Source organism: Malurus melanocephalus, unplaced genomic scaffold (genome assembly GCF_030028575.1).
Source record: "Malurus melanocephalus ecotype Western Australia unplaced genomic scaffold, MMel_1.1 scaffold_557, whole genome shotgun sequence".
Lineage (NCBI taxonomy): Eukaryota > Metazoa > Chordata > Aves > Passeriformes > Maluridae > Malurus > Malurus melanocephalus.
Genome location: NW_026623789.1, coordinates 297,355 through 320,299, shown reverse-complemented (window position 1 = coordinate 320,299; position 22,945 = coordinate 297,355). Strand labels below are relative to the sequence as shown.

The 22,945-nt window shown below is 43.0% G+C and overlaps 1 protein-coding gene across 1 annotated transcript in view; it reads right to left on the bottom strand.

Moving 5' to 3' along the window:
* Positions 1-644: 644 nt before the first annotated feature.
* Positions 645-22,945, bottom strand: part of PRKAR1B (protein kinase cAMP-dependent type I regulatory subunit beta) — an 83,161-nt gene continuing 60,860 nt past the window's right edge. Inside the window, exons 8-10 of the mRNA XM_057382233.1 lie at positions 20,245-20,366; positions 3,536-3,617; positions 645-3,114 (exon numbers count right to left, since the gene is read on the bottom strand). Of these exons, the coding sequence (XP_057238216.1) occupies positions 2,942-3,114; positions 3,536-3,617; positions 20,245-20,366 (377 nt within the window). The 3' untranslated portion in view covers positions 645-2,941. The remainder of the gene's footprint in view (positions 3,115-3,535; positions 3,618-20,244; positions 20,367-22,945) is intronic.

Here is a 22,945-nt window from a genome sequence, read left to right as displayed (position 1 = left end):
MMYYYKKWMCMWKGKTYCYTTTGGAGGCTCTTTCTTCTCTGAGAATCTGTCCTCAGCGTTCCTAGCCAGCCCACAGCATGAGCACAAGCCATGGCAGCAGCACAGTACATCCCTGGTGCCAAAAATGGGGCTGTGCTTCAGCATTTATTATCCATGTGTGGCCTGAAGTTGAGAGGAACGACTGGGACASATCCCTGGTGTGGTCGGGACCATGGGTTTGCCTGTGATTCTGGGGAAAAGGAGCAGCAGTGGTGTTTTGAGAAGGAAAGAGCCTGTTTCTCCCCAGGTGTACCCCCTGGATGGATGACAGGCTCAGCATCAGTCCTGAGGGTTTCACWGCTGGCACCTGGACAAGAGCAGCAAGGTCCCAGGGACACCTTGGACCSCTATTTCTTTATATAGACATATATGGTTACATTTAAACAGATGAATTTTTTTCCTTCGTGCTAATCCTCCACAAAACCAGTTTGGTTTCCATTACTATATATAGCACTGGGAATCTTAGTCTATTTTTTGTCCCTTTGCATCTGATTATTTTCAGTGGAGCTCAAAGTTTTGATGATATGCAGATTTTAACTGGAACATGACATCTACTCACACAGACTTCCATTAGCAATAAACCCACAGTGGCCACATATAACGTAGAAGAATTTTATTCATACCGTAATCCTGTCCCATCATCCACTGCAAATATCACAATTCTCTTCAAAATGTCACCGAATATAATTTTGTTCCACTTAAAGCACAGGAATCCTGGTGTTAGACAGTTACATTTCTCTCGAGATTGCTTATAACAGAACCATAATTCAAATGTATTTTCCATGAGCTGTAAAGGTTTAAAGCAAAGAATCTGCAGTGTGTCTGTGTGCTCRAGTAACTTTTAAACAGTGAAGCCAGTTTGACAAGAGATGTGTCCTGCATATTATGCGAAACACTCACAAATTTTTTACCAACACAACAGAAATGCAACAGGTAAAATAACATACTTAAGTGACTGGTAACCTTTAAAAAATATTTCTTTTAAAAATTGCACAAGAGAATGCAAAACCAGTGCAGCAAATAACCAAACACATATACATTGAGTTATCTATATAGAATGGGGGTCTGCCTATATAAATGTAGGTGATAAAAATCWCAAGGCTGGAAACTGTGAATGGTCATATTTCATAACACGTGCAAGAAGCAKAACATAATCATAATAAATAGCAGCAACAAATATACACTAACAGGACCACTGAAATTTTGCTGAAAATAAATTAAGCACCTTTAAGTGATGAGAGGAGCGTGAAGCTGAGAAGCTTTTTAGCTCTGTGAGAACCACTGCAGGCAGCTACTGGAATATTGGGCCCGTGGTGGGAGTCAACAGGAAAGTATCCAATCAATATTTTTTTATTCCAGAGAAGAAAGCATATTATGTGTCAGTAGGAGTCATTTTAGCARTTTAGCCAAGGTCAGCTACACCTCTAGTTTCAAAAGGGAGATTGCTGCCATGTTTCACTGCATAACCTTTGGCATGTCAAAGGTACAGAAAGTTTGTATTTACTCAGAAGAATGTTGTTGCAAAGAAGAAATGGAGTTTTGCCCCAACTGAAGGGGCAGGCAGTGCTGTTTAGGGTGGCTGGGATGCAGAGCTTTAGTGCTGCTGGCAACAAGAAGTTTACCTGCAAAGGTAAAGCTTTGCAAAGCATGGAGGGAGCTGCAAAAAGCTCCCTTTCAGGAGGAGCCCCAYGTCTAGGCAGGGCAGCAAGGACTGCCAGCAAGGCTGTGAGGCCCCTGGAGGAACCTGGGCTCAGGATCCTGGTGCTCTTTGCTACAAAACACTTGTCTTTTGGAGGAGAAGCAGCATTTTATAGCACTCAATTGGCTATCAGAAAAATTTTAAAAATTCTAAAATTTCATCATATCCTAGAAGAAAGGCATTTGAATTTAATTAAGTGGACCTTATTAAAAGCAAGCTGCTGTATTTGTCCCTGAGGTGCACCTGGCACCATCTCTTCAGCATTTCATATAATGTTCAGAGAAGTGGCTGAGGACACTCTGCTGAGCTTTGAAGCCCAATTCAGCAGAGAAGCCCTCACTGGACTTCTAAGGACTCTAATGTAAACCCTCATTTTAAAAAAGCTGAGGACAAATAACTTAGGTCCTAAAGGCTCCGTTTGAATTCTTACAAAACATTGTCCCTTGACCTCCAGAAGACTGGAGCAGGCTGTTTGCCTGAGCATATCCTACAAAGCAGACCCAAAAARGTTTGTGACATGGAGGAATATGGCCCCTATATCTAAGCCACAAACAAAAYCACTCAAAAGCTTTATTTTACCCTGGCTTGCTGGAATGATCAAAACCATCCTCCAACCTTTCCCCTTAAACTGCATCTCACAAATGAGACTGCCACCCATCCCATGGGATTTTAGAACCCCCCCAGTCCATAACCAGTGAAAAATCTTTCAGAAGTGACAGGCAGAGAGATGGCACAGAATCACAGACTGGTTTGGGTTGGRAGGGAACTGAAARGCCATCGAGTTCCAACCCCCTGCCATGGGCAGGGACACCTTTCACATCACTTGATCAAAGAACCTTGACAAAAGGTGAATAAGACCAGCTTTAAAGATAATAAAGAAAAGAGAAATTCATATTTTAAATAGTTGAACCCACAGTTTTAAGCYATATGAATCAACAATAGGTAAAAATCTTGTCTGCAAGCCATGAGCCCAAAAGAGCCCCAATCTTCCCCAAAGCTAGTCTTATCCAAACAGTTATCCTCCCACTTCCATGATACATGAGATTTGAGCTGACATCCACTACGTGACATAAACAGAAAAAAAAAAAAAATACACATAAAATGCACACTTCTTATTTTTTTTTCTTCATAAAGCCATGGAGCTGCACAGAGCAAATTTTAAGTGCACAAGGTCACACGAAGGCAGCTTTCCAGAGGAATCATTTAGACGGTGAGCGAAATGAAGCTGTTGTATCTCTGGATGTTTCTCTTGAGGATTTCGGAGCAGGGCCCGAGCACTCGTTCGAAGCGGGGCCGGTCCAGCTTCACACATTTGAGGGGTCCACGTGCCACCACGGTGGCTGCCCTGGGCCGGTTCAGCAGCAAGGCTATCTCACCTGGGAACAAGGACAACACTCTGTCACCTTCCCCTCTTCCAAGGGCTGCATATTCCATATTCCAATATTTCCATATTCCGCTTGTAGAACATCTCCCTTTCTATATCCCTTGATAGACACTTTACATAATTCTGTTGACAGTACAAATGCATTGCRCATGCATAATGCATGCCTGTAAAATGCCTTTGAAAACAAATGCTTTCAGACTGTTTTGCTGATTCTGGATCTGTCTCCTGTCAGCTATACTGGTGTAAACCAAGGAATGGATTCAGCTTCCCTGAAATTTCTGAGCATTGCTGAGAGCAGTGCCTGCCCTACACATAACCCCTTGCATGTAAGAGTGGGACACTAATTAAAGACAATGAATACTTGACCCAGACATGCCTGTCTTTCTGAACCATGCTTAGATGAATTTTCTTACCAAAATAATCTGATGGACCMAGTCTTCCAACTTCCACGTACTCCTCGTTGTCGGACCTGCGCTGCAGAACGGAGGCYGTGCCCTGGGGAGAGAAGGGCAGGGAGTCAGCTGGCTTTGCTCAAACCTGCTCTGTTCAAAAAGTACCCAGGCCTGAGCATTTCCTTCTGCATGCCACACTCCTTCCTGATATCTGAATGAAAGGAGTTAAAGGTTTAAAAAAAAAAAAAAATCCATCAAATTATTTGTTTGGATGCAGATATATTCAGCTCATAAAGGGGAGAGGAACAGGGCAGAACCCAGGAACTCCTATTTAACTAATGCACATCATGCTGGACAAATATGTGCTTTAATATAATTTTAAAACATGTTCTGTGTGGATGCAGAACCTTAGAGAGAGACATGTAGAAAAGATTTACATTAAAAGGAATAAAAAGGCAATTTTCCCAGGCGCAATACTGGAACATAATTTTGTAAGACAGMAACCAGAGCTTATTACTCACCCTATTGCTGAAATGGGTGGTAAATTGAGTTTTTAATGCTTGTAGCAACAAAGGGTGATTTTTTTTTTAGTGGCTTTGCCTGCTCGTGGCCTGTAGTGATCTGGACACCTGCGAGTCAGACTCAGGAGAGATGGAATGTGCCTTGTCTCCCCTTCCCTTAATAACTGCTGTACCTGACACGTGCTAATACATGTCAAAACTCAGTTACAATCTATTTARACCTTCAAAGAGGTTTTACATGCAGAAATATTCTGACCTGGAGGAAATCTTAAATTATTGTGGCATAAAGCTTTTGTAGAGGAACAGAAAAGGTATCTGCTTTTCTGGAAAAAAAATTACAGTAACATATGAGAATATCTTCTGAGTCCAAACCAAAAAAAGAGAAAAGGCCAAATGTTAACATACACTGATTTGAATAAAAAATAATAAACCTCYCTCCAGTGCAGAGTGTTCAGTGAACATTCACCAGCTGCAAATATCCCTAACCTCCTTCTACCAAAAGAAACTTGTGCACCTCCAGGAGATAAATCTTATTTCTTCTGTCAAGTTTCCCCCAAAAAATCCTTATCCCTGATATAGCTAAATTGTTCCACYGAAGCTGCAGTTTTCCAAGATCTCCCAGCAATCTGCAAGGGCATATAAATGCAGAGATAGTGTCACAAGCGTTGTTATTCACACTCGCTGCAGCTTTCAGAGCAGACCCACATTCACAAGCAGCATTCTCAGAAATACCCCACACAGGGAATAATGCCTGCATGGATCTCTCTCCTGCCAAACTTTGGGTCAGGTGMACCTCAGTAAATTGATGCTGTTCTCATTGCCTGTACAGTGCAGATGGATTCAGCTTCACAGYCACTTCCAGCCCATGTCCTCCTCTCCATCTCCATCTGGAGCCTGGCAAAAATCTAAATCTAACCCTTTGACCCAAATAGTTGTGTGCAATCCATGTCTCCAGTTCCTTTCCCAAAACTTTTTTTTTTTTTCAAATCTTTTATTACAGCTCTTTTATTACATAAAACAAACAAAAAAAAAGCCCTTGAAGTAATCATAGTGACCACCCAGGTCAAATGAAGAAAGGACTCAATTCCCCACTGCTCACCTTCAGCACTTTGCTATAAAGGTAATCACAATATCAAGCAATATTGCTTTCATCTCCCTGAGTGTCAGCTTTTGTTGTGGTTMATATTTTTCTGACAGGGTCCATGTGATACAGGACTCCAACAAGTCATCCTTCTGAAGCAATTTCTTCCACTGTTCCACTACAGTCGGCCTTTTTAATCCAAGAAACACCATATCTGCTGGAGRAGGACAGATGTGTCTGGCCTCCACAATAAACACTTGGCTTGGCAGGACAAAGCAATGCCTATTCCAGATCCATATTTTTTCCACTCTTGTTTTAACAGCCACATAGGCTTTTCCCCTTTGCCCAGTCAGAGCGGGTCTAGCACACAGCAAAACAAATTTCCTGAAGCCCTGAGAGTGAGCACCCAGATGTCAGCTCTGATTACCCTGCTTGGCCCCTCGCTGCACCAGTCACCAGCTCCACCAGAACATCCTGGAATATTGTCACAGTGACCTTCAGGGGAAGGCTGTCCACCCCGGCAAACAAAGGAGATGTATTTATAATTGCCATTCTGTATCACCTTCACTTTTGTGTGTGCCTTATCTCTGCAATCAGCACTGTTCTGATTGCAGCAGAGGAAGAGTCCAGTTGTAGGCAAAGTGTGTGAATGGGGTAAAAAGGATATAGAAATAAAATAAATAATAAAATAAAATTTATAGTAAATATATAAATAAAGTAAATAAAATATACATAAAATAATAAAATAAGAAAATAAATAAATATAAATAAAATAATAAAATAAAATTTTACAGAATAAAATATTACAGAGTGAAATACTACAGAAACAGTCCTTTATTACCCATATATACAATAGTCATACCAAATAAATTCAGTTTTGACCCCTACCCTTGCCCTCATCCCAGGTTTTGTGGCTGTTTTTTCATTTTACTTTACTCATCGCATCCTTCTGATGGAGTTTTTGAGCTTTCTGTCTTTCCTGTGCTTTACCAAACCCCACCTGCCACAAATGATAGGACTGAATAAATCCTCTGGGCCCTGTCCCAGGAGGTGAGGGCATTATCTAAAAGGGATTCAGGGACTCATCACTCTCATTCCCAAACCCACTTGGTCTCGGTGGGAAAGACTTCTCCTTAAATGACACACAAAACTTGGCAAGCTGAGTCTCTGCAAGGAGCTGCATGATCCTAAAATCACAGGATCAGGCTGCTTAGCGCTGCTCAACTTAAAATACTGCCTTGTACACTGATACCCATTGCAGCCTCCTACACCACCCAGCAAACCCTACAGAGCACGAGCTCAAAGACTGTCGAGAAGGTTGATACCATTTAATAAATCAGCCCCTGGTGATGATACTCAGCTGAAGGCAGACAGGCATGTCTTTCTGCTAGCAGACACTTGGGAGTGAAATTATGGTCTTTGGGGGATCCAGGAATATTTTCTTTCAGTCCCTGGGGAGTGCCTGTGTTCCCAGAAACTGATAGCGTTAACCTTCTCTCCTCTCCTCCGAGGAAATACGAGCATCTTATTGCAAAAACAACAAGAGTAGGAGTTCCCAAAGCACKGTGCCATCAGCACCTCTCTGCCATCCTCACCCCACGCACCTGCCTGCTCCCCCTGGCACTGCTGGGAGTGTTTATTCAACTCCTTCAGAATGCCTCGGCAGTTTGCTCTGCACAAATTTATGTGCCTTGGATATGGCACCGTGATTTAAGATATAAAAAATAAATTAAGGTTTATAATCCATGAGCTCCCATCGTCTCCCAAGTAATGAGATTTTGATAGATGCTTCACTTTTTAAACTCTCAGAGCCTGAGGATAGATGAGTGAGACATTCTACAGCGTGAAGACAGTGGCCCATCTGGATCCACACTGGGATTCCCAGGCTTATCCTGCAGCTATTTACAAGCACTAATTGCTTCAGAAGCCCTGGTTTTATATTTAAATATGAATCCTATAGCCAGCAGCTGGCCTAAGGAGCCTGGCTGCAAAAGGCAAGTATGATTCATGGTGCTAAAACTGAAATCCTGTATTTCTTTTCCTCTGTTCCAGCTCAGTGGGTCAGATGGGAGCACTCCCAGGCAGCACAAGGCAAAATGTGGTAGCCCATGTTAAAATGTGGTAGCCCGTGTTAAAATGTGGTAGCCCATGTTAAAATGTGGTAACCTGTGTTAAAATGTGGTAGCCCATGTTAAAATGTGGTAACCTGTGTTAAAATGTGGTGGCCCGTGTTAAAATGTGGTAGCCTGTGTTAAAATGTGGTGGCCCATGTTAAAATGTGGTAGCCCGTGTTAAAATGTGGTGGCCCATGGTAAAATGTGGTAGCCCATGTTAAAATGTGGTAGTCCGTGTTAAAATATGGTAGCCCATGTTAAAATGTGGTAGCCTGTGTTAAAATGTGGTAGCCCATGTTAAAATGTGGTAGCCTGTGTTAAAATGTGGTAGCCCATGTTAAAATGTGGTAGCCCATGTTAAAATGTGGTAGCCCATGTTACTCCTGGGTGGAACAGGCAGTGCAGGATGGGCTTCACCAGGGGTGGGATGGGAAACCCTGCATTGTTTCAGAAACTTTTTGGTTTAAAAGTCAGTCACACTGATTGTTTGGTCTTGCTGGTCTAACCACTCATTTTTAAAGATAAAGCCACAAATATAGTGAAGCTTCATCTGGGATAAAGGATGATTATAAAAAAAGAGATGTTATTAAAATCATAAAGAAATTATTTCAATTCTCATAATCAAAAGTTACTAGTTTATATTTCCAGTTTTGTTTCATACTTTTTTTACTTACTGCTTTTTTCTAAAAAAGCAGAGATGACAGGTTTTTTCCCCCATGGCCTCGAAATGTGACATTTTTATCCTAGTTTGGAGCTCAGAAAGTTTTTCTAGCCTATTTTATTTTCCTCTTCACCACCCAGCACAAAGGGCAGTGCAGTGTATGGAATTAGAGATGGAAAGGTCAGGCTGATCCATCTGCCATTGCCATTAACTCCATCAATGGCAGCTCTGAACATACCTTTGCTCTTTCTCKCTTTGTTAATCCACACACTCCATAATTCACACCTTCAAAAGATAAGTTTCCCCTCACTCCACAGCCACACAAACCCTCATTAATGTGCTGCTATTAAATCTTTGCACAGTTCCTACAAAAGRCGAAGGAAGGGGCACAAAATGCTGCTGCTCCCACGGTGAAGCACAGGGATGGGATGGAGCTACAGCAGATCTGAAATGAATTAAAAGATCTGTCACACAGTATGATTCTGGGAGGATTTCATTTAATTGCAGGCAAGGCAAGGGTTGTGGAAATAAGGTATTTTATTAGATCAACAGCAAGGAGAGCTCTCRGGCACATGTTTGTCTTCAAGCTGCCTGTTTCCCCTGGTATATCGAATCAAATCCAGCACTCACCTGTCTGCAAACACTGTGTTCTTACACTGTAACAGCTACAACCATATCGAGGTGCCCCTCATTTAATTCTGCTTCTTAGAGMATCTCCAAATCATTAATTTCAGGAGAGCCAAAGCTCAAAATGCTRCAAAATTCCTGGAAATTCCTGGGAGTTGGAAYTGGATGATCTTCAAAGTCCCTTCCAAGCCAAACCAGGCTATGAAACAGTGATTGGTGAATCTGGGAGTCCTTTCAGCCAGTGCTTCAYCCTCCACTTTAAAAAGGGTCATAAAAATCAGTTTGGGTGTCTGATGTGAAATTTTGGTCCAGTTTGGAAAACCCTCCTTTCGTGGCCCTCTCTCCTGATGAACCTGTTGTGATGGGTGGGAAGGGGCTGCCAGAGCATCCCCAGGTTTGTACTGCCTGGAGAAATTCTGGCTGTTTGCTTTGCTTATCTGGAGTCAGTTCTCCTCTGCATCCATCAGGATTCACTACAAACACAGCACAAGGCAGTGCCCAAGCTAAAGAGCTGCTGAGAAGTTTTGAGAACAAATACGCAGCATTTTACACATCCAGCTCTTTTCAATTGGTTGTGACCTTGCAAATAAGGAGTTGAACTGATTTCAGGGGATTTTCAGGAAGCCAGCACCTTGGGAATGGGGTTAGGATTAATAATATTATTAATAATTAATAATTAATTATTAATTATTAATAATATTATTAATAAGGTCAGAGGAGCTCTGAAGGCAGAGTGATGAGCTGCACACCCTGATACCCACCCAGTCTGCTGAAGAGAGCAGAGCTGCCAAAAGCACCTTGACACCACCAGGGATCATCATTACACTGCCAATACAACATCAATCTTACTGGCCATCAACAACACAAAGCTCATCAGATTCTAGCAGAGACACAAAGCACCTGTCACTGCCCAGCTGGCAGAGCTCCTGGACATCATCTCTACACCCCTGGTATCAAACAGCCTGCAATTTCTGTGTGTTTTACATCCCACCTGCATCWCCCTGCCCTACAACGCCTCAGCTCCCAGCTCTGCTGTCCAGACATGTTTATATTAGTTTGGGAATATTGGTTTAGGAAAAACACCCAGAGAGGAACAAAGCTGTCTAGAGCAGTCACCAAAATAGCCACAAACACTGAGGTGCTTTTAAAAACGACAATCAATCATAAGCCAAGTGTAGCTTAAAACAGCAGAAAGAACTAAGCCACAGGGCATTTCCTAGGGATATACAGGAGGCCAGGGTTAAGGCCCAGACATGACTACACCCAGCCCATCATTAATCACCAGGAAATGCCTTTGTCTTGATCGTTCAGTATTTAAAATCATAGATGTCTGACACGGGAAGACCTTTGCAGTCGTTTTGTTCATCCTCCTTTTGCAGAAGCTCAGACAATCTTTCCCTTCAGTGYTTCTTTGATGCAGCCTGCACTAAACCTGCACTGTACCTATGTATTTCTCTTCAAGCAAAAGAAATGTTGTTATTAAATGGAACAAGTCAAGATTCAGACAGAGAGAGAGCAGCAAACACAGTGAAAAGCCAGAAGAAATTGCACCAGCTGCAATTTGCTTTGTGCATGGAGACCTCTGCAATACTCAGGTGAAGTTTTTGCACAAAGTGGGTTTTGCACAAAGAAGAAAAATTGGATTTTGTTTTGTTTTGGTGGTTGGGTTTTGGGGTTTTTTTAAGCCTTTCCTGCTGAAAGACTTTATAGGAGCAAAGCTTTTAAGTTTTATCATACATTGGCTTCAAATTGTTGCCCTTGAGTCATTGCAGCAGGCTAGACCATGCAGTAGAGGTGAACCCATATATTGAGATACTCCTGACTTCCTCATCACCATCATCATCATCCCCCATCATGAAACAGAGGGACACCACAGCCCCAAAACCACAGTAACCCCACATTTCCTCAAACCAGCAGCTGCCACGTGGGACTGGGAAGCGACAGAGGAATAAAGATCCCAGCTCTGAGCCATGGGAGGAACCCCTTGCCTGGGGTGTGATCCTCCTTGGCCAGTTGTCCTGGCTCCATGCCCAGAAAGCTGGGAAGCAGTTGCACCACAGCCTTTGGGGTTGTTCTGCGTTTTTATCTTTATCCCATTCTGTTTTTGGGTCGCCCCTTCCATTACACATTCAGTCACCTGTTGCAGAGCTCAGCAAAGGTGGGCTCAGATGTTGGTTTTAATGAATCATCTCAGGGATACTTGGCCTTGACTAATCAGCAGCTTCTGTGGGAAAACAACTGAATTAATATTCATCCYGGTGCCAGATTTTAAAGCCCGTCTGTGCCAAGCTCTGTGGATTATTGGCAACAAGGCCCTGTTTTCCTCCCTCAGACATGTCAGCCTACAAAGCAATAAAAGTCACAAAGGAAAAAAAATGTTGCATTTTAGAGATTCTTTCTTTCTACAAAGCTAGCCATTATCTTGACTCTCTCTGAAGCCAGGAAACGTCCACTGAGTCAACATAAAAGTGACTTTATAATGGGTTATTCATCAACTGTTCATATTTGTGAGTGACCTGACAGGGCTCATCTCCTGGAAGCAGCGAGCTCCCACCTACAGCCAGGGCAGGGGTGAACGTATGGGAGAGAAAACACGAAAACACTGCTGAACCTCCCTCACCCTGCCCGCAAAATCCTTTCTGGTGAAAATCGTTTTTTAGCTGTTAATGCTGTTTTACGGCCCAATTACTCCTACCACCATCTGCTTCTTTGTGAAAACATTCTGTGGATGCTGAAGTAACCAGACCAAGCAAAAGGCTGGGACAGATATTGTCATTAAAGGCTCATAACTAATGCTGTGACCAGGGCTGGGAGAGCAGCTGTGGCCAGCAAGGGCAGCAGCTTCTGAGCAAGAAATAAAACTTGGAGTAAACTGGAGGAAAAAGGGAAGAGAGTTTATCACAGAGATGAGGAAAATCCCCCATGGAAAGCTCTCTTTAAGTCTTTTCAGTTGGTGAATCTTGTCTGTTCAAAGGACCAGATTCTGAAATTCAGAAGGAAAAACCTCACAAAGTCAAAGTTGCCTCATCCTGGAGCACACTGAGAAAGGTCTTGCATTCTCCAGAAAATCCACTCTGCACTGCTAATGAAAGAGCCCTAAGAGCTTTATTCTTGTAGCAAAACTGCAAGAATAAAGCTCAATGATATCTATGCAGAGGATAGATAATACAATATCTATTATTCCACCAAGGGACAGTTTTGACATGATCCAGAGAAAGGGATGAACTCCAGCAGAGACTGGGAAATTCTCCATTTCTCCACCCCTAGGTTGAGCACCACCGAATTTCAGGTCTTGTTTACACTGCAGTGTTTTTGCTTGAAGACASAGAAGCTCTCCTGAAGACAGAGCTCCCAGCTCCTGACACAGCAGATGCCTTTGATTTCAGCTCAGATTTAACATTCCTGGGGCCACAAAGTTCTTGTTCACGTTGACTCAGGGCTTGTGAGCTCAGGCTCCAGTGCCAAAGGAGCTTATGGGGATCGTGAAAACCTTGAGGGGTAAACAGCCTGTGCTGCTCTCCTCACTCCCATGGARAGGATTTTCATTACCTGTGAACCTYCAGWGCTTTTGCAGACTTCYCTGGTARGAATTCACTGCTGGACAGGACTAAAGAGCACCAACCATACCCTAAAGGTGGAATTAGCTCAGAGAAATGTCACAGGCTGCTTTGAACATGGAGAAAACCTTGCACTCTGWATTTTTATGCAAATTCAAATGGAGCGTGCATATATTAAGAATGAAAGTAACTTTGAATGAATTACTAACTTTGGGGTTTACCCCTCACACCAAATGATTTCCCTGATTTCCACATAWCCCACAGTGGTACAGGGCCAGGGTGTGTCTGTCATCCCAGCATAAACTTCAGTTTTATGGGTTTACAAATCAGATGTTTTAAATTACAGCTGAATGAGACTGGAGACTCCTACACAAGTTGTCATGTCAAAAGTGAACCGAGGAAACATTCATACATTTTTTTTTTTTTCTTTAATGCTGGGTATAGCATGTGTGAAAGAGGCTGGGAAAACGACTTTAAATCCTTTTGGGAATGGTGTGGCTGCACTCATCCTCCTGGGAATCRTGCCCTAAGATGTAAGTTTGTGATATCCCAAAGACACCGAGTAACACAGCAGGTCCTGTGTGTACCTCGTGGCGCTGACATAAGCAATGTCCTCACTCCCAGAGCCCTGGAAGACCACCAGCACATCACTCCTCAGCTGCCATTTCAGCCCTCAGGGACTGCTGATAGCATCATTCCTGGGACAGCTTTTATGTTCGAGCTAAGGATCAGCAGTTCTGGGGCTGCTTTCCAAGAGAAGACAAATCCTTTGAACTGCRGAGCCAAAGACACTGCAAATATTCCTTTAGCCAGTAAATAATCTTGGGTTTTTATTATTTGCCAACCTTTGATTTATGAAGGACTTCTCTACAAAAACAAGGGGAGAAACCAACACATTTCTGTCRGCAGTACAAACCTGCAGCAGAAAACAACACCCATCATTTTGGGGTGGTGACATTTAACCTAAAGGAATAAGGGTGGCCCATTAATGATGGGATGCTGGCCATGGGCTAGCACTGCTTCCCTGCCTTAGACCTTCCAAAAGCAAAATCATGAAGGTCCWGACCTTCAGAGTGTCTAATTCCCATGGATTGTTTTCAGCAGGGATGAAGAAYTATCCCAATTCTTGGGCCTGTGTTTCAGATCACACCAGGCAATGTGGAGGTTGCTTCACACATCTCATCACCAAATGTGGTGAGGATAAAAACCCCATGACCTTGGTGAGATATTCATGTAGGCGAGAAGGAATGAGCTGGGTAAAAGGTGACATGTGTTACAGACCACAGTTATTGCAACTMTTAAAATTATTTAATTATAAAATTATTTATCCCACACTATTTGGAGGGGCCAATCCAGGTGGAAATTCTTTTCCATCACGAACTATTGGCTGTGTACATTGCTTTTACACTGTTTTCYTTTCCATCAGACCTCTTTTTCAGAAAGATTCATTTTCCTAATATAAAAGCTATCTTACATTAATGGTTTTGCAAAAGGATGAAGCAAGAGGACTCAATTCTGGTTGTGGACTCAAGATTGAGTCATGACTGGGTTTGACAGTATTTTTTTAACTGTACATTTCCAAGCTATTATATATTATTCTCCACTCTCTGGGTTCATAGCAACTCACGGAATTTACATACAGTTGTCCTGGTTTCTGCCACAAATGAGGAACAAAATCTGCAAAGCTCTAAAATAGACTAGAAACACTGGCTAATCTGAAGTTTCACAAAATTGTTAGGAAAATGCACTGTCGTACATCAGATTTTGCAGGATTCACCAGAGGTGACTGCACTGCAGTGGTTATTGGTGGGGCTGGACAAAGAGCTGGAAGGGAAAGCCAAAAGCTGCAGTCACTGACAGATCCTTCATGGCTGGTGGGAAGAAGAAAGGGAGCAGCATTTGCTGCCCATGGAAGTCTCAGTGAAATTGAGTTTAAGGGCTGGGCTTAGCTGACATTTTATTCTCTTTGACTCAGCAAAACACTTCACCTCCATCCCTAGCCAGGATGGGACCAAACCACACACCCAAATTTCCATCTTTGACGTCAGCTGGCCTTAAAAAATGGATCCTGAGCAGGACTGGTGAAAATGCTGCTGCTCTACAACTTGGTGATATCAAGAAAATCGAAGCTCCCCTTCCTGCAAGAGCTCTGTGGGAAACAATGTCTGTGCAGTTAAAAATAAGCAGAGTACAGAGCCCTTGGTGCCTGCTGGCTCTGTTTATTCAGGATATTTTGTTTATTGGGTACATTAGGAGTCGCTGCAGACTGCCTTTGACAAACATTTTCGGTATCAACAAAATCCTGGTAACACTGAGCAGCTCAGATTTGTAGCCTTTGAAACTCCTTTTCTAGACAACATTCATCTTCCTAATTAATAATTAATCGCAGTGTGTTTTAAAGAGATTATCAGGTGTGATAGCAGAGTGTGCCTAAGGCAGTGACTTCATTATCCCCACGGAAGGAGTTTACTTTGTAGTTCTGCTGCCTGTCGCAGGGGTAGGTGCCAAAGGGGTCTCTCTTAGGTTAGAATGTCAAAGAGCAACGATTTAGGGCAGGAAACAATTGGGCTATTATTTTTCTTTTTTTTCTTTTTTTTTTTTTTTTTTTTTTTCCTTCTCAAGGAGCTTTTTAAATCATAAATCTTCAGATGCTTGTTGGGTAATTTAAACCCCAAGTCGATTTTTCCTACAGAAAGGCCCAATTCTGTGCAGGACCCGGTGCCCTTCCGAGGCAGGGGCAGGTTACCATGGCAGGAAGAGTTTACAAACACTGTTCCACCTACCAAGGCTTTGAACTGCATCTTGCAGATCCCTCCAGAGTGTGCCAAGAGTGTCAGCAGGGCTGGAAACACTGATTTCACCTGCAGGACACTATCTCAAGTGTGCTCTCGTCAAGAACTCACAGCGGATCCTGCCCAGACCGGAGCTGCTTTGTGGCCCTGACTTGAAATATCAACAGCAGCATTGGAAGGAAGGATCAGCCCCCACCCCGAGGATTGCTGGGCTCTTTCCAGTGTGATCAGCATAGGGTAGTGCTGGAAAAATAACTTTATCAATTCATTTGATTCATTTCTGTCAATGAGGCAGCTCTGTGCATTGATTTTGAAGGGATTTCTGCACTATCAATGGGGTTTTTTTCCTCTAATTTGTCAATTTTGCTATTCAAATGGCCTCGTTTGGGATATTTATTCTTTTTCCTGTTAAGATTTTCCTCACTTTTATCAAGTGTCATTAGGATTGTTCCCACTGATGGGGAAACAGGGAAGGCAAAGTTCTGTCCAGACTGACCAGGTGGGACTGAAATCATAACCATGGCTCCTCTTTAACCAGCAGGGTAATAAGAAGAACAAAAATCCTGAGATTTTTTTAAGACCTCTTCACARAGGAGTTGCAGAGGAGGGTGCAACAACCCCCTGTAACTCACCACTAATCTGCAATTAAATATACTCATTTTTACAGCTAACAGCAAAAATCCAATGCCAAACTCCTCGATACCACAGGTCCATTTCTCCTTGAATTGTCTCCTGTGAATTATCTTCTATTTTTAGGCCTTTTATTTTTAGGCTGCTGCATGCGATGGCTGKGCAGCTCGACCAGCTATTAATTGGAAATGTTTTACTCCTCATGCAGATTTATTCYTGTGCTTTCTGCACCAACCTGTCCTGGGAGCAGATGCTGCACATTTATGGGGCAGCTACAAGCTCTGCTCTTCGGGGGCATTGCTGCTCTCTCCTCCTCCACCTGTGCACGTTTTTGCACACATTTTTCTCAAACCATGTCAAATTTGATGATCTTTAGGGCCATAAAGCAGCAGTTCAGTGAGTTCTGGGTGTGCAGAGATTTAAAGAGTCCCTGAGCACCAAGGGGCAGTCTCATGGCAGGGTCGGTGTCACTCGCTCGTGGTGAAAATTATTTACCAGGGGAGGGTTGGGGGCTGCAAATCCCGGCTGCAAATTTTTGGTCCCTGCATTTTTGGCAGCTGCCTCCAGGCTCAGAGGTGCTGTGCCACCCAGCCAAGCTGGAAGCTGAACTTCAGAGAGCAGCACACGAGCACAACCGCTATTTTTAATGCTATTGTCGCTACCTTTCTCAGTAACCTAGACAACAGCAAAAAGCTCTTTTCTCTCCAGTTCCACAGCACTACTACACTGGTTTGAACTCCTGTTTGAGCAGGAGTTGGGAATAAAACCAGCCCTTGCTCAACTGGCATTGCATTTAAAGGGACTTTTAACTCCACAAAGCTCACATGCCTTYGCATCCACCACTTTAAAACGCTGGCTAAAAATATTTGCCTTATCTGCAGTCAGATGAATAAATCCTCCCTGCTGCTGGGTACAYGGTGTGGCAGTGCACCACACAACTGCAAATTTATTTGTTAGAAACCGTACATCTGTTATGATTTACGCTTGCCAAAATGTAATTCTTTATGGCAACAATTGTTTCATGGTGCTTAAAGTTTTTCACCTCCGTGCCAGGAATCTCATATGGGATAATTCCATGACCTTGGAATCCAGCAGATACATTCCACATCTGTCTGGTCTGGGAAAGCCCGGGTTTGTTGTGTGAAAACCATAGTGGGAAAGTYAGACCTGGAAATGTCTGAAAATACAGAAACAGCAGGGCTGCTTCTTTTTTTTTTTTTAATTTTTTTTATTATTATCAGTTTCAAGTGCAGTGAATCAATCTCCCAGAAATCATTACTTTGCTTTTGTAAGCAGATATTCACTTCTGATCCTATCCCCACATTAAGGAGTATGGTATAAACATTACAATAATTCTATCTGTGGAGGAGAAAACCCCACAACCTTTAAATATTAAAACTAAATCTTGTTGAAGGCTGCTTGATATTTAAACAGAAAATAACCCAAACTGCTGCAAGTAAACATCTTACAGCCTGTGAAGATACAGGATGGCAGAAAAACTGTAGATCCTGGAATCTCAGGGTATTCACTTTYCTCATTAGACTTTTTAGCAACAAAAATGAACTGTAAACAGCTTTGAGAGCAGCAAACTTAAAAAGCTCTGGTTTCCTGTGATTCTTCCCTGTTCTTTTCTGTTATTCCAATAATTTGGCTGAGCTCCTGCTGCAGCCCTGCTCTCCAAGGGCACTGTAGCATTTCCATGCWCAMATCCTGCACCTCAAAGAACCTGCASCCAAATAAACTGGRCAGCCCTGGGCACAGGAGGGTGRGCACACAGCCATGGCAAAAAAATTGTGGTGGACATACAGGGAGAAGGTGATTCTTGCTTGATAGAGAGGGGAGATTAACTATTCTTGATAGTAATTAGGGTGAAAATCCTGGTTTAAAGCAGGAATTGCTGTTCTGATCATCTCTGGGGTTATGTCTTCCTTTCCAAATGTTTCAGTGGTGTCTCTTCACTCTGCAAAGGTGCCAGGCTGTGTCCTTGGGCAGCACCAATGTCCTTACAATGTCCCAAAGGGCTGGCACAGAGCACGGCAGGCTAACCAGAAATGAATAATTAATTTAATAAATTCAACAATTTTAAATCCATGGGCAAGTCCTGGGTGCCTTAGAGAAGCTTTGATGCTCAGAGTCACAAGATTCCACTTGGAACCAGTACCTGGGATGCAGCAAAGCTTTATCAAGCAATGACTGATTCATCCAAGGCATGACCGTGGTTTGTGATAAATGATAAATCACAGAACGGTTTGGGTTGGAAGGGACCTTAAAGATCATCCAGTTCCACCCCCTGCCATGCACAGGGATGCCTTCCAGGTTGTTTCAAGCCCCTTCCAGCCTGGTCTTGGGCACTTCCAGGGATCCAGGAGCAGCCACAGCTTCTCTGGGCACCCTGTGCCAGGGCTGCCCACCCTCACAGGGGAGAATTTCTTCCTGACACTCATCTAAACCTACTCTCTTCCCTTTTGAAGCCATTTCCCCTTATCCTGTCACTCCAAGCTCATGTAAATCATCTCTCCACTCTTCCTGCAGGCTGTCTTCAGGTACTGAAAAGCCACAGTTGTGTCACTCTAAGCAATCCCAATTYTCTCCATCTTTCCCCATGGGAGAGGGGCTCCATCCCTCTGATCATCTCAGTGACCTCTTTGGGGAGGGGACCCCAAAATTGGGCACAGAGGGCAGAGCAGAGGAGCAGCATCACCTCCCCTGACTCTCACACTGCTCTCAATGCAGCCCAGGGCACGGCGCCTTCCTGAGCTGCATCAAAATGCAAAAAATGAGCAAATAAAWAGGTAAATGAGTGCCTCGTCCAAAAATCACCTGGCCAAGTCAGCTTTGTAGCACTGGACAYGCTGTGCTCCAAAGGAGGCTGCATTTTAGTGATATTCTAAATGGTTTTCTGCACATGCAGCAGCCAAACMATTTGGCTGCATTTCGAGTGCTTTGGGTTAGAGGACCACGAACATCAAAAAGCACATGAAAGCAGATAATGGCTTTCCAACCAATTGTGACAACCAACCAGCCAAAACTGCTTTCCACCAGGTTGTAGAATAACGTGCTCCTGGTGAGTTRCAGCAATTTTCCTGCAGGAAAGTTTAACCTCAAAGATGGAAATGCCTGTAAAAATCAGGTTGAAAATATGAGGCATAAACTGAGTGAGCAGGCAGAAATATCACTGCAACATGAGAAATGGTCAATATTGGATGTTCATTTTTAAAGTAAAAAAATACAGGCAATGTCCAAAGTGAGAAACTCTGTCAGATTTGCAGTGGAAGGGTGAGGTGAGCAGATTCTTTCTGCAGAATGCAGTGTTAATGCTCTTCTACCCCTTCAAGTCTTAACAGCTGTTTCAGCAAGAGGGGGAAAATAAAGGCCCTTGGTAACTCTTAAGCAAGCTGCCAATTTTCCACATGGGATTCAATGGCTGRGAAAATTAGATTTTCCTAGTCTCCTGCTGCTGCAAGGAATAACAGCACACTCAGTAACACTGGGAGAAATGAAAATTCCGTATTTCTGAAAAAAACCCAACTTTATTTCCTAAATTTTTCTCATATACTAAACATCTTCTTAATAAAAAAGATTCCCTATCTAATATCCAGTCTGCTTTATTCTGACACTGTGGTTTTGAAGGGACGTTCCTTGTCATTTATTTAAAGTTCCTGAAGTTTCTCCCTGTGTGACAGACAGGTGCAGTTACTTGCACTGACAATTTTGTGGGCTCTGAAGAAAAACCATGTTAATAAATAAAATACGTATTTTCAGCACTCAAGAGGAAAGAAGGATGGGATTTTAAAAAATACAGGCAATTTTAAGTGTCAGTTACTGATTATGAACCAATTCTGGCTGCCCAAAAATCCACAAAGAGCAAGCAAAGCAAAGCCTGTTGGTTTCAAAATCACCTGAAAGGGAGGTGATTCCAATTCCCTGCCAGCTCCTGTGCCACCACTGGCACTGTCACACCCAGCCTGGCACTGGAATTGTCACCACAGCCACATGTTGGTTATTTCTAATCCATATATTTGCATAGGAACACTCCCAATCCACAGCAAATCACATCCCAAAGCTCTCCTGTTATTCAGYCTGAGTCTCTCAAACTCCTCTTTATAACTTTTTATATCACAGTGCCCTGGTGCTCGTGTGAGAATCCAAATATTTATGTCGGAGACAACGGGGGGAGAGCCCCGTCAGCATCTGTTTGCAGAAGTGAGAGGGTGGAACTGAAGTGTCAGATAATCTCCCAAAAAGATGTCAGCATTTCCAGCTGCCTGACAGATCTGTCTGCCCGTGTGAGAGCAAACAAGAAAATGGCTCAGCCKTTTGGACTGAGTTTAAGGCAAAGCAAAGGAGAAATTCTCTGTTTTCTGATCAAATCTCCTGCTCCAGTTCCCCTGTAAATCCCTTTTGGGAATAATAATCAATGCACTCTGTGGCTGACCAGCCCTGCTGAAGCATTGGAAATTTGGAACTGGAAAAATCCCCTGTGGAAAACAAATCTTCAAACRGCAAAGACACCAGACACACCTCAAAATTCCTCTGCATTTTCAATTTACTGGGAAGAAGATTGCCCCACTTGAGACAATTCCGTGGAAATGGTGTCTGAATTCATTTGAATTTTGAGTAGGTCTCCTGGTTTAAGTGGACTTAGATTGATGCTGAAGTAAGAGATTGAACYGAACCCAAATGTTTTTAATGCTCAGCCTTGATCTTGAGCAGGAAATGACAGGGTTTATCAGGATGCCAATCTTACCTCTGTAATAATGAAGAAGTCATCACCGGGCTCTCCCTGCACAACAATTTTTTCTCCGTCTTCAAACTGGACAGGTTCCAGTGCATCAGCCACTGTCAGCCGCTCCCATTTGTCCAGGGACTCTAAAATATTGAAGATGATAAAGCTATATTATAAAAACACTCCACCTTTGGCTGAAGATCCTTATCTAAACTGACAGCTCCGCCATGCCCGCGTCTGTTAAAAAAAAAAAAAAAGAAACATTTCTTTCATCCAGGCACTTTGCAYGAACCTCCAGTTGGGGAACATGAATGTATTTATTCATTGTGCCTTAGCCTTTAGTAATCACGCAGATAACAATCTTAAAAAGCTGGACAGGGAGAGTTGGCAGGGGTTCCCTGCACCTGCCATCTGATCCTGGCACTGCCACGGCCCYGAGCAGCTCAGGAGAGGTGGCAGYRCYSAGATTGTCCTGAAMASCCCACAGAGGTGTCAGGACAYGTCCTGCAGCTTTTCCAGCAGAGCTGCTCCCTTYTGCTGCTGGGCTGAGGGGTGGGTGATGCAAAATGTCCATCCCAAGGATGGGTGAGGCAACCAGAGCACGAGCAGAGGAGCCCAGATGGGTTTGTGGCTCTTTGGAATGGCAGCTCTGCTTCACCCGCCAGCAGCACGGCTTGAAAACAGCTTTGCTTTCATTCCCCCACTTTGGGGAGAAAARTTATAGAACTCCCAAAACATTTTCCTAATTAAAAATGACCTGGTTTAGGATTGATAGAGAGAATGCAGCCAACTCCTGGTGATGGGGGGTCCTCATTTGGCCTTGCCCCAAATCCCCAGAATGGCAAAGGGCAGCGTTCACAGAGCTCCTCCAGGGCTGCTCAGTGTCCCCTGCCCTCCCAAAGGCTCCTCCAGTGTTCCCTGCCCTCCCAAGGGCTCCTCCAGTGTCCCCTGCTCTTAAAAAGGCTCCTCCAGTGTCCCCTGCCCTCCCAAGTGCTCCTCCAGGGCTCCTCCAGTGTCCCCTGCCCTCCCAAGGGCTGCTCAGTGTCCCCTGCCCTCCCAAGGGCTTCTCCAGGGCTCCTCCAGTGTCCCCTGCCCTCCCAAAGGTTCCTCCAGTGTCCCCTGCTCCTCCAGGGCTCCTCCAGTGTCCCCTGCCCTCCCAAGGATGGGTTCTGCCCTCGGAGAGGAAGGTGCCACCTCTGTCTCCATCCAACACCCACTTGCATGAGAATTCAAGGCAACAAATTGCACTTAAACTTTTGCACTTTGATCAGGTTTGACTGAAAAATTACAGGTTTAAAAGTTATTAAAAGAAGCAGCTAATACAGTGATTTAACCTTCACTGCCTCGAAAAGCTGGGCTGAAATTCATGTCCCAGAGCTCTGCTGATTCCTACTTGCTATGAATTATTGAGCTAATGTAAGTCAAGATATGGTTTCTGACACCAGGATTAGATCTCTGCCATTCCATCAGACTCTGATTTCCCCATTTTGTTCAAAATATTCCTTAGAAGTATTAAATGAGGGTGAAGGAGTTGTTTTTTAGAAGTTGAAATGCCTTTTGGCTGAGCTCAGAAGGGCACACCGAGCCTGGTAACAAAACCAGACCCAAAAAGCACCAAAGGTAAGTTTTGACTGACACATCTTCAGGTTTTTATTCCAATTTCTGTTGCTGTTGGGAAAATTAATTGTTTCTAACATTTTTCCCCACCTAAAGCACTTCCCTGSTGTGTTTGTGACCTTTGCTGCAGAAGAATTCATGCCAAAAGCMCAAGCCCATATTGTCAATGCAACATTCAAAAACTGCTCTGTTTGACTAAAAATAAGCATAAAACTCTTTCATACAGACTAGAGAAGACTTTTTCTTTTTTTTTTTAAGAACTCAGTAATTAACAATGAAAAGAAAGAGTCTCTTGAAACTTCTTCGGTTGGCTTTATGAAAAATTCAAAGCTAATTCTAGCTCTAGTCACGAAGCGTCTCTCTTTTGTCTAAGGGAACTGTACCACTACAAATATAATGGTTAATAATTCTTGCAAACAGAGCATTACAKGGAATATTCTACAAGTTTTAGTTGCAGAGTTGAAGTATCAAATAAATTAGACTATATGCAATTTTTTTGCAATGTCTAAATTGTACATATCAATTCATGGCTTTATATTTAATTAAACTCCAGGAGAAAAATTTAAAAAAATTACTTCTTTCATATCTTGCTTGATACACTATAAGCAACTACTGATAATCCAAAAAAATCCTTAGATTTAAAAAAAAAGTGACTCTTTTAGTTATATTGCTAATTACAGACACTAGACAGGACTTGGAAAAAAAACATGTAAGAAGCAGGTAGAGGTTTTGCCACCAGGAAATCACAGAGTTCTGACCACATTAAGGGATRAAGTGAAGTTGACTTTTCAGTGCCATGTTGGGATTTCCAAAATATCTTCCTGCTTTGCAGGTGTCATCTGCTTYTTAGACATGTCAAAGAGATCCTCACACATTTCACCGAAATTTCCACCTTCCTGCAATGATGTGTTATTTTGTTCACTGCTTTTCTGGGCTTAAAAAAAGCTTCAAATCCCAAAGTCCTTCCTCTTCTTTTTGTTTTTTTTTTTTTTTTTTAAACTGAGATTCAAAAGCCACACTACAAATGAGGCTCTAATTACACTGAAAACCACATGTTTAAGGAAGCACATCTCTGAATAACCTTTCTACTCTGAAATTGTTTTGA